Below are 12,311 nucleotides of genomic sequence, written 5' to 3' on the forward strand. Positions count from 1 at the left end.
GGGATCAAGAAGTTCTTTAAGAAAGGAAAATTCACTCAAGTTAAAGGAGGGAAAAACAAGAAGGGAAAACAAAATTTCAAAGAATCAGGGGTACAAAAAGACATGAGTGGCATAGAGTGTTTTTGGTGCAAGGCCAAAGGACACATGAAGAAGGATTGTTTTAAGAGGAAGACCTACCTTGAGAAAAAGAAGGATGATGGTATGAATCTATCCTTAGTATGTTTTGAATCTTGCTTGATTAATGTACCAATTGATTCATGGTGGTTAGATTCTGCGTCATCTATTCACGTCACTCATTCCTTGTAGGGTTCCTAAACAGGAGGGTGCCAAGCAAGGATGAAGTGACGGTGTTCGTGGGCAATGGAGCTAGAGTTGAAGTGGAAGCCATAGGAACTATTAGATTATTTTTTCATTCAGACTCATTTATTGATTTGAAGGATGTTGTTTATGTTCCCTCTATGAGGAGGAATTTGATTTCAGTTTCTAGACTTTGTTCAGATGGTTATTCTTTTAATTTTAATCAAGTTGGATTTTGTTTATTACATGATTCTATCTCTATTGGTAGTGGTACTCTTGTTGATGGGCTTTATAGATTGAATTGTAATTCTTCATGGGTTCTGAATGTGGGAGTGAAACGGTCTCTGATTGATGAGAAATCCTCCATGTTGTGGCATAGAAGGTTGGGTCATATTTCAATCAAGAGGATGAAAAGATTGGTAAAGGAAGGGATATTAAAAGATATTGATTTTCAGGACATGGAAACATGTATAGATTGCATTAAGGGAAAGATGACAATCTCCAGGAAAAAGGATGCTACTCGCAGCATTGAAGTATTAGACCTCATTCACACTGACATCTGTGGGCCTTTTACTGTCCCTACACTCACTGGGCACCGTTATTTCATAACTTTTATTGATGATTGGTCAAGATATGGGTATGTCTTCCTTATTAGTGAGAAATCTAGTGCTCTAGATGTTTTCAAGATTTTTAAAGCTGAAGTTGAACTTTTCCACTCCAAGAAGATCAAAGTGGTCAGATCCGACAGGGGTGGAGAATATTATGGGAGAAGTGGTGATTTTGAGTAGTTGCTTGGTCCTTTTGCAAAATTCTTGCAAGAACATGGGATAGCTCCTCAATATTCCATGCCTGGAACACCTCAGCAGAATGGAGTAGCTGAAAGAAGAAATCGTACTCTGAAAGACATGGTCCGTTCTATGGTGAGCAATACCACCTTACCAGAATCCTTATGGGGAGAGGCACTTAAAACTGCTGTTTACCTTCTCAATAGAGTGCCAAGCAAATCTGTGAATAAGACTCCCTATGAACTCTGGAGTAGCAGAATACCTAGCCTTAGACATTTGCGAGTGTGGGGATGTCAAGCAGAAGCCAAAGTCTTTAACCCTCAAGAAAAAGTTTTTGACTCAAGGACTACAAGTTGCTATTTTGTGGGATACCCAGAGAGGTCTAAAGGGTATAGATTCTATTGTCCTGGTCCAGGACACAAAATTGTAGAGACCACTCATGCTAGATTTGTTGAATGCAATGAAGAGTCTAGAACTCCTCGTAATTTCTCTTTTGAAGAAGGGGAGTATGACACTCCTGAGATAGCACCTGTTGAGTTGAGAAATTCACTTATTGATCTCAATCCCATCCTGTCTGATGATACAGTCACTCAAACTCCAATTGAATATGATTTGTAAGTTGGGACAGATATTGCTATTGCAGACCCACTTTCACCTCCTGATACCGCTAATATTGGTAGGCTTCCACCTGAACCTATAAGGAGGTCTACTAGAGTGCGCAAGCCTTCTCTGCACTCTGATTATGTTTCTTATTTGAATGAGTGTGAGTTTGACATAGGACAAGAAGAAGACCCTGTTACTTTTCTTCAAGCAGTTAATCATAAGCATTCAGATAAATGGGTAGAAGCAATGAAGGAAGAGCTGTTATCCATTAGCAACAATGGAGTATGGGAATTAGTGCAAATTCCAAAGGATTGTAAGGCTATTGCATCTAAGTGGGTTTTCAAAACCAAGACAGATTCTCAAGGTAGAGTAGAACGCTACAAAGCTAGACTCGTGGCAAAGGGTTTTACTCAGCGAGAGGGGATAGATTACAAGGAAACCTTCTCACCTGTCTCATCAAAGGACTCATTCAGAATTATCATGGCCATTGTTGCCCATTTTGACCTAGAGTTACATCAGATGGATGTGAAAACAACATTCTGAATGGAGAGCTGTCAGAGAAGGTGTACATGAGACAACCTGAAGGTTTTGAGGAAAATGGTAAAGAGGACTTTGTTTGTATGCTGAAAAAGTCTCTTTATGGGTTAAAGCAAGCATCTCGACAATGGTACTTAAAATTTGATCGAGTTGTGACTTCTTTTGGTTTTGTAGAGAATCCAATCGATCAGTGCATATATCTGAAACTCAGTGGGAGTAGTTTCATCTTTCTTGTGCTCTATGTGGATGACATTCTATTGGCTAGTAGCAACAAAACCTTATTGATGGAGACCAAGGGTTTTCTTTCAGAAAACTTTGAAATGAAGGACATGGGTGAAGCAAGTTATGTGCTTGGAATCGAGATTAGTCGTGATAGGCCGCGGGGGTTACTTGGGCTATCACAACAGGCATATCTTGATAAAGTTTTAAAGAGGTTTAACATGTCTAAATGTTTTGGTGGTGAAGCACCCATCAGTAAAGGAGACAAGTTGAACAAGCAACAATGTCCAAAGAATGATATTGAGAGGAGCTCAATGAATGACAAGCCTTATGCCTCTGCCGTTGGAAGTTTGATGTATGCACAAGTTTGTACTCGCCCTGACATTGCCTTTGCAATTAGTGTACTTGGCAGGTTTCAATCTGATGCTGGTTTGGCTCATTGGACTGCAGCAAAAAAGGTCATGCGCTATTTACAGCGGACAAAGGACTTCAAGCTAGTGTTCAGTAAGTCAGAAAAATTTGAAGTTCTGGGGTATTCTGACTCGGACTTCAGTGGGTGTACTGATGATAGAAAGTCTACCTCTGGATACATTTTTATATTGGGAGGAGGAGCTATTTCTTGGAAGAGTGCCAAACAAACTATTTTAGCTTCATCCACTATGCAAGCTGAGTTTGTGGCACTTTATGAAGCTACCAAGCAGGCAGTGTGGCTGAGGAATTTTATATCTGAACTGAAAGTTGTAGATTCCATCTCTAAGCCTTTGCATTTGTGGTGTGACAATATTTCTGCTGTTTTCTTTGCAAAGAATAACAAGAGATCTAGCAGCTCCAAACACATTGAGATTAAATATCTTGTGGTTCGCGAGAAGATCAACGCTGGGGAGATCGCTGTTGAGCATATTATTACTGAAGAGATGGTTGCTGATCCTCTGACCAAAGCTCTTCCAGTGGGAATTTTTAAGACTCATGTTTCTAACATGGGTGTGATGGAATCTTTTGATATGCTTGTTTAGTGGAAGTTTACTTATCCATAGTGGTATTGTAATAAGCATTATTTTGTTAGATCATACATTATGAGCACAATCTATATTGAGGATGTTTATTTTCCAGTATAGTGTTCATTTTATATTCTCTCACATCGTATTGTTGTATGATTATTGTGGTTTACTTTAACATGTCACAGTTAATGGCGGTGTTTAGCCAAGTTTCGTGATTTATGGCGGTATTTAGCCTAAATCCATGGAGATGGTTGTTAACCATAGGCTGTATGCCAAAGTGAGATATTAATACAAGAAAATGGCGGTTTGCCTAAGTATTGATTAATATCAAAGTTCTCTACCTGTGAGGTTTTCAAGGTAGGCTGATCTTTAGATCAGGAACGGACCTATAAGGAAGGATATATCTTATGTGATCACAGTTATGATATAATTCCTTATATCTATATTTCCAGGCGATTTGAATTGATAATTTTCTGTTGTCTGTAACATTAGATAGTTATATGCCGTATATTGAGGTGTATTTTCTACTATTATTCAACAATGGAGATTATTGATTGGGTCAAAGTTTGTTTTGAGTGGTATTCAATCTTGGGATTATTTGGCCAGATGTCAATGGGAAGACATCAGTATTAGTGTAGCCCAAGTGGGAGATTGTTAGGACTCTTATGTGGGCTTAACTGATATTGATTGACCTATTGGGCCCAAGAGAATAAGGACCACTCTAATTAGGAAACTTCTAGCCCTATTCTATTGTGGGAATGGATTAGGGTTTAGGAATTCTATTATATATAGAATACTGACGGTCCCTGCAGCTATTACTTTTCATAATAATATTTTGGGAGCACTGTTTTCTCACAAAGCTAGTGTAGAGACAGAGAGAAGATCCCATAGTAAGAGGCTGCAGAAGATCTCAGTAGAAGGACCCATATTGCGTGGTTCTTCATCATAATTCGTGGTACAAGCGTCAACCTTGATTTAGGGACTTTATTCACGCTCAACGGGTATGTGATTGATTTCTTTCCATTATTCATTCTTGTATTCTATACACTATAGGTAATTCAAATGATTCTAGGATTCAGAATCACTAACAGGGAGCAGTACCGATTAGCTTTCTTTTTCCATATATATATATATATATATAGATTTACTTAAGCAGCATCAAGGTCTTTTTTTTCTTTTCTTTTTTTGTATTGCAGCCAGACTTAAGTGCCCCGGGTGTAACCATCTTAGCTGCATGGTCTCCGAAAGCCACAATTTCAGGTTCCACAGTCGACAAGCGCTCCTCAATGTACAACATTATATCTGGAACATCCATGTCTTGCCCACATGCAACTGGTGCTGCTGCCTATGTCAAAACATTTCATCCCTCATGGTCTCCTGCTGCTATTAAATCTGCTCTCATGACAACAGGTGATTTTCCCATTTTCCCATTTTCCCCTACTAAGAGTTAAAAAGTACTTGAAGTTTCAAAACTAAGTTTTAAGTATTTAATTCACTCAATTCTTTTTCCTGTTTGGATCTTACAGCTTCTCCCATTTATGCCTCCTATCATAAAGAAGCGGAATTGGCTTATGGTGCTGGTCAAATTGATCCACTGAAGGCTGTCCATCCAGGTCTTGTGTATGATACCTTGAAAGCTGACTATATACAAGTGTTGTGCAACTTGGGTTATAAACCTGATGATATTAAGATCATTGCCGGAGAGAATGTTACTTGTGTGAAGGAAAATGGTACAGATGCTGTTTTAAACTATCCTTCTTTGGGTGCTTCTGTTTCTCCCGAAGAACGCATCGATATATATTTCCCAAGGACAGTTACGAATGTCGGATTACCAAATTCTACATACAAGGCAACAATTGGGCCACAAAAACTAGTAAATGTTACTGTTAAACCTAATGTTCTATATTTCAAGTCGGTGAATGAGAAGAAGCAATTCACTGTACATGTTACAAGGCCAGGAATTGGCAAAGATAAAATCATCTCTACATGGGTGTTGTGGTCTGATGGGAAACATAATGTAAGAACTCCTATTGCCATCTGGAGCTATTAGGAATTAGTAATCTTCCTCAGAAAATTTAAATATGAATCAGTCAAGTATTTCATGTGATCATGTTGTAAAAAATATCACTTCTTTTGATTTAGTTTCTTGAAGTAGGTTGTAATAGGAGAAGACAACCTCTTGCCCCTCGATGACAAAGGGCTACGGCATTGTTCGATGCAAGCTACTTTAAGAAACTATATCAACAGAAAGGCCTCCACCTTGCTCTGTTTCTCCACCCCCCCCCCTCCCTCCCCACCCCTGCTCTGTTTTCCAACCCCATCTGCTGTCTTGCATGATCTCTTTACATTAAGAAGTTGATTGTGGGATTGATCATTTCGTTCTATATTTATTGATGGACAAAGTTCAGTTCCGTTAATGATAATGGAAGAAGAGTTGGAATGTAGTAATTTAGCTCAGTTCTGTTGATTGGAAGTCCATCGGGGTGGCCACATGGAAAACTCCAGTGCATCCTTTCAATGCCTCGTCGTAGCTGCATTCCTGAGATATCTTCCCAGGATAACCAACAGCTCCAGTCCAGTCACTGCTACCCGACCCGTCATTTCACCGGTACGGCCACTCTCTCTCTCTCTGGCCTCTGGAATAGTTGTGCTATTTTCCTCTGCTTCCACTTTTATATGTTTTAGATTCTGATCTCAATAATGGTTTCGTTGAATGGGGGCAGGGAGGGCAAGATGGAAGTGGAATTGGAAGTGAAGGTGGAGGTGGAGGTGGAGGTGGGGGATTGAGGGGTAGGAAAGGGAGGGTGGGAGTAGTTATGAGTTGCGGTGGGAGATCATGGGTGGGGAAGCTGGAAAGAGAAGGAGATGAGGGTGGGGATGCAGACGGTGTGAGGACGGGGGTGGGTATTACGGATATTCCATGCACGAGAGAAGTCTCCACGTACAAGGACTCTCTCTCATGCTATTATGTAGATAAGGATTGTTCCCTTTCCACATCTGATAACCAACATGTAACATAGAGTCCTATCTAAACTCTGCCAGCTTGTAACCGATCCAAAGGTTGTATGTACTTGTTATATATACAAACACTAACCCTATCATACGTGATATGGGAAATACAAACAGAAGCTATCTCTAAATCTATCTTGGTATCAGCTGCCTATTGACTAACGTCCCTCTTCCTCCACGGCTCAATCGGACTACACCACGCCTACCGCCACCTCTACCCCCCCCCCCCACCTGCACCTATCTCTCCTACAAACATTGTTCACTTTCTCCCCATCAAGCTGGATCGTTCCATCTACCTGCTATGGAAATCTCAGTTTCTTCCCATCCTCAATGCACATGACCTTCTTGGTTATGTCGATGGCACTTTTCCCTGCCCTCCTTCACATCTCCCTACTGTTTCCCCAGCCCCACTTGCAGCCAATCCCGAGTTCACTCTCTGGCGTCGACAGGACCAACTAATACTAAGCTGGATTATTTCTTCTCTGACTGCACAATCCATGGCTCAAATCGTTGGTTTGTCCACCTCACATGCTGCCTGGACCACGCTTGCTCGTATCTATGCCTCTCAATCTCAGGCTCGAGTAATGCAACTTAAATACCAACTTTCTCAGCTCAAGAAGGGTTCTGTTCCTCTGGCCGACTATCTTCAACGAGTCAAGGAACTTGTTGACAACCTTGCTGCTGCCGCTCATCCTGTCTCAGACTCAGATGTGATCCTTCACATCCTCCGTGGCCTCGGCTCTGATTATGATGCATTTGCTACTTCAGTGACTACCCATATCGATCCTTTGTCTCTCGATGACTTCACTGGCCTCCTTCTCAGCCAGGAAATACTCAAAGAGCATCGTGCGACCCCTCTTGATCTCCCACCTTCTGAAGCAAACTATGTCAATAAGGACTCATCATCGAATGGTCGTTCTAATGGGAGTCGCAATAGTGGTCGTTCCAACAATGGGCGTGGTCGAGGTAATTTCTTTCAGTAGAACAACAGCCCCTCTCAACATCCCTCACCACGCACGCCATGCCAGATCTGTAGATGGAACAATCACTCGGCCTTGGCCTGTTACAATCGGTTTAACCCAAGCTATCAGGCTGCTCCCCCAGCGGCACGCCAGGCTCTTCTAGCCACCCCTGACTCGAGGTTTGATCCTGCTTGGTATCTCGATTCCGGAGCCACACACCATCACATAGCCTATCTTGAAAATCTGTCTCTCAGTGCTCCTTACAATGGCACTGACCAGGTTCGTGTTGGTAATGGAGCAGGTTTGAATATCCACCACATTGGCCATTCTGTTCTCCCTTCTCCCTCTTGTTCTTTTCAATTGCATGACATATTACATGTTCCTCACATTACAAAAAATCTATTGTTTGTCAGCCGTTTCACTTCTGAAAACAATGTGTGTCTTGAATTTCACTCTTCGTGTTGCTTTGTGAAGGAACCTCTAAAGGGGACAACACTGCTCCAAGGAATGCTTAAGGATAGACTTTATCGATTTCCTGTTACCCCTCCACATCCACGTGTTCACATTGGGGAACAGGTTACACCCTCCATCTGGCATGATCGTTTGGGTCATTCATCATCCACCAGCCTCTGCATCATCCTCTCCCGTCATCAGCTTCCTACCAAGTCACCAACTGTGTCTTCTGACTGTGTTGCCTGTCATCTAGGCAAAGCACATAAACTACCATTTAATTCATGTCATAATGTAGCTACTTCTGCCTTTCAGTTGATACATTCGGACATTTGGGTTCCTTCCCCTAAGCCCTCTTTTCAAGGGTCTTGCTATTACATTTCTTTTATTGATGATTTCAGTCAATTTACTTGGTTGTTTCCTCTTGCTAAAGGATCAAATGCACTCTCTACTTTTATTACTTTCTATAAACTTGTTCACAATTTCTTTAATTGTACTATCAAGAACTTTCAATCTGATGGTGCTCTTGAGTATCAGGCATTTGATTCTTTCTTTAAGGAACATGGCATAAGTCATCAATATTCTTATCCCCACACCTCTAAACAAAATGGCAGGGCTGAACGGAAACACCGCCATGTGGTGGAAACTGGCCTAACCTTGCTTGCCTGTGCCAACCATCCCATGAACTTTGGGAATCAGTTTTTGAGACTACAGCTTTTTTAGTTAACAGGCTCCCTACCCGTGCTTCAATCCCGCTCCCATTTCAGGTACTCTATGGCACTGTATCAGATTACAAAATTCTACGTACCTATGGGTGTACGTGCTACCCCTGCCTACACCCTTATAATAAACACAAGCTGGATCTCAGATCAACTCAATGCATCTTCATTGGTTACAATAACCGTCACAAGGGGTATCGCTGTTTTAATCCCTCCCACTGGCCATACCTATATATCCAGACATGTCACTTTCGATGAGAGCACCTTCCCACCCATCATCCCTCCCTATCCTACACCTGCGACACCCTCTACCTTGGCTGTCTTCTCCAACGATGGCCCTCCCATCTACCCTTGCCCAATCGTCCCTTCACCATCCTTGCATGCACCACCTCCTCTTATATCACCACCCCAACTCCCACTGCCTATACCCTCCATACCGACTAACCCAACCGTGCCAACCACTCATCCTATGATCACCCACCTTTGCGCAGGCATCACCAAAACAAACCCCAAGCTCACCCTTCTCTCCACCAAACACCCAATTACACATGCTTTCCTTGCCACCCTACCCTCTACAGATGAACCAACCTCATACACTGCTGCTAATAACGACTCTCATTGGCGAGCTGCAATGAGTGATGAGTTCAATGCTCTCATGCGCAATGGAACCTGGACCTTGGTGCCTCATCATCCATCCATGAACGTTGTTGGAAATAAATGGGCGTATCGAATCAAACGCCACTCTGACGGTACCATAGCTCGATACAAAGGTCGCCTGGTGGCCAACGGATTTCATCAACGTGAAGGGGTAGACTACTTTGACACATTCAGTCCGTGGTCAAACCAACTACAATCAGGGTTGTCCTCTCTATTGCCATCTCACAGGGATGGGTTCTTTGGCAAGTGGATGTTAAGAATGTGTTCCTTAATGGCACTCTTCAAGAACATGTCTACATGTCCCAACCACAAGGCTTTGTCAAATTACCCAAATCATTGTATGTCATCTGAAACGTGCACTATATGGCCTCAAACAGGCCCCATGCATGTGGTCCCATCACCTTGGCACCTTCTTGGCATCTATTGGGTTCACTTCGTCTACCTCTGATAGTGCTCTTTTTGTTCGCACTTCCTCCAAGCAGCACTTATACATCTTGGTCTACGTAGACGATATCGTAGTCACTGGCACTAGCTCCACTGTTGTTCAAAGTCTCATCACCACCTTAGGCAATGAATTTGCCATTACTGATTTGGGAGATCTCAACTTCTTTCTCGGCATTGAAGCACACCGAATCACAGATGGTCTGTATCTCACTCAATCCAAATACATACATGACCTCCTATGTAAGGTAAAAATGGATGGTGCCAAACCCATGCCCACACCTAGCTCCACTGCTGCTCTGTCTCGCACTGCTAGATCACCATTTGATGACCCTACCCTCTACCGCAGCACAATGGGTGCCCTACAGTATCTTAGTCTCACACGCCCCGACATTGCATTCTCTATCAATAAAGTGTGCCAATTCATGCACTCGCCCACCACTGAACACTGGGTTGCTGTGAAACACATTCTTCATTATCTAAAGGATACCATCACCCTTGGAATTTACATCAGGCATTCCAAATCACTCCAGCTTCATGCGTATACTGACGCTAACTGGGCCAGCTGCCTTAATGATCGGTGATCCTCCAATGGCTATTGCATCTCCTTAGGACCCAATTTGGTTTCATGGAGCTCTAAGAAGCAACACACTGTTGCCCATTCCTCTACGGAATCGGAATACAAGGGCCTTGCCAATGCTGCAGCTGAAATACTATGGCTCCGCCAACTGTTGTGTGATCTTGGGGTTTCATCCACCCCACCGAAGCTTTACTGCGACAATATTGGCGCCGCTTATCTGGTGGCCAATCCTCTATTCCATGCATGTACAAAGCACATTGAATCTGACTTTCACTTTGTACGTGAGCAAGTGGCAAATGGCAGTCTCTGTATACGGTTTGTTGCGAGCCCAGACCAGATAGCAGATACCATGACCAAAGGCCTCCCTGCTCCATACTTCTGCACTCTTCCATGCACAATAGAAGTTCACACGTTCAAGGACTCTCTCCCATGCAAGGACTCTCTCTCATGCTGTTATGTAGATAAGGATTGTTCCCTTTCCACACCTAATAGCCAACGTGTAACATAGAGTCCTATCCAAACTCTACCAGCTTGTAACTGATCCAAAGGTTGTATGTACTTGTTATATATACAAACACTAACCCTATCACACGTGATATGGGAAATACAAACAGAAGCTATCTCTAAATCTATCTGTGGGGGTTCTAGGGCAGGGTGAGGGATAGGAGCGGGGGTTGCAGAGGCCGGCATTGTAGGTGGTGCGGTGTTGTGTGAAGAAGAAGAAAAAGAAGAGGTAAGAGTTGAATTAAAAAATAGAAGGGATGAATGAAGCAGGGAAGAGAGAGACGATGAGGGAGGGAATTGGTGGTTAAATGGGTCGTAACATTCTTTGGTTAATATAGTAACAATTTGAGTGGTTTCTCTAGTGAGTTTAGGAATCGTCACAGATGTTAAGCCTCGAACTTAAGTTAAATTATTAATCTCACAATCTGCCTATATGGTGTATTTTGATAGGTAGTTCCTCCAGCCAGGGTTATAGGTCTAAGAATATGGATCATTGTCTGGTTTAGAGAAACTCTAGGCAGCTTGTGTTTGTTTTTTAACACATTCAGAGAATTGCACAGATTATGGATAATAACCCACATAATGGGAAGGACTGGCACAAAGAATGCACACGCTTCCTGATAAATATGAGATGGCGTCGGTTGCCTAGAATTCTTCCCTAGGGACAACAAGAGGTCTAACCTTTCAAAAAGCATATCCACTTTGGTGTTTTATGGCTTAGATTTGCCTATCTCATGGAGGCGACATTTCTTTTGGGATCCAACAATAGGGCCTTCAGTTCTATAGCTTGACAAATTATATAAGGAATTTTCACTAAGGTCTATCAGTCAGTCCATCATAGAAACATTGGACTAATTGCCACTTGGGTACAACATGATGGGGACACTATCTAGCTAAATCCTTAAGTCTTTCCCAGGTCTCATGAAATTGTTCACCATCAACTTGCAAGAAGCTAGTGATGGCACGTCTAATGTTCGACCTATGGGGAAATACATTTTTAGAAACTCTTGTTGCATTTGTACCCAACTAGTAATCACTACAACATCCAAGGAATTGAGCCATTGTATGGATTTATCTTTGAGAAAAAATGGGAATAAGGTTAATTTCGGAGCATCTTCACTAAAATTCTAGATTTTGACAGTGGAGCATCTCTCTAAAAACTCATCCAAATGTTTATACGATTCTTGATTGTTAAGTCCATAAAATGATGGGGGCATCTGAATAACACTAGACTTAATCTCATATTGGGCTGCCTGAACAGCAGGAACCCTAATACATGAGGTCGACCTATACATTGATAGGTGAAGTGTTCACTCAATGGGCGTCTTACAGGCTCCTTCTATTTTTTCAAATTAAATGCAAAGTTTTCCCAATTTAGGGTCTAAATCAGCCAATTCAGATTGACAGGAACGATGACCATGCATCAACTAAACTTAAAAATAGAAAAATAAAGTAAGTTAAATACAAGAAGACACACAACCAAGATGCATAGGAGGGTTGAATGCAAGTTCAATGAGTTGGCTAAAGATGAATTAAACTTAAACTAAAGA

General features: G+C 42.1%; 1 protein-coding gene and 1 non-coding gene across 2 annotated transcripts in view; both read left to right on the forward strand.

The window, feature by feature from the left end:
* The window catches only part of LOC122060704 (subtilisin-like protease SBT4.3), a 15,122-nt gene extending 4,357 nt beyond the window's left edge, over positions 1–10,765 (forward strand). The window contains exons 9-13 of the mRNA XM_042623816.1: positions 4,636–4,849; positions 4,966–5,456; positions 6,163–6,339; positions 6,727–7,414; positions 10,290–10,765. Coding sequence (XP_042479750.1) covers positions 4,636–4,849; positions 4,966–5,456; positions 6,163–6,339; positions 6,727–7,414; positions 10,290–10,765 — 2,046 coding nt within the window. The remainder of the gene's footprint in view (positions 1–4,635; positions 4,850–4,965; positions 5,457–6,162; positions 6,340–6,726; positions 7,415–10,289) is intronic.
* An 864-nt stretch (positions 10,766–11,629) lies between these two features.
* Positions 11,630–11,736, forward strand: LOC122062184. Its single transcript, XR_006134814.1, has one exon. It is a non-coding gene; the product is annotated as a small nucleolar RNA R71 (small nucleolar RNA).
* Positions 11,737–12,311: the final 575 nt, after the last annotated feature.

The sequence above is a fragment of the Macadamia integrifolia genome, chromosome 14 (assembly GCF_013358625.1).
Source record: "Macadamia integrifolia cultivar HAES 741 chromosome 14, SCU_Mint_v3, whole genome shotgun sequence".
Lineage (NCBI taxonomy): Eukaryota > Viridiplantae > Streptophyta > Magnoliopsida > Proteales > Proteaceae > Macadamia > Macadamia integrifolia.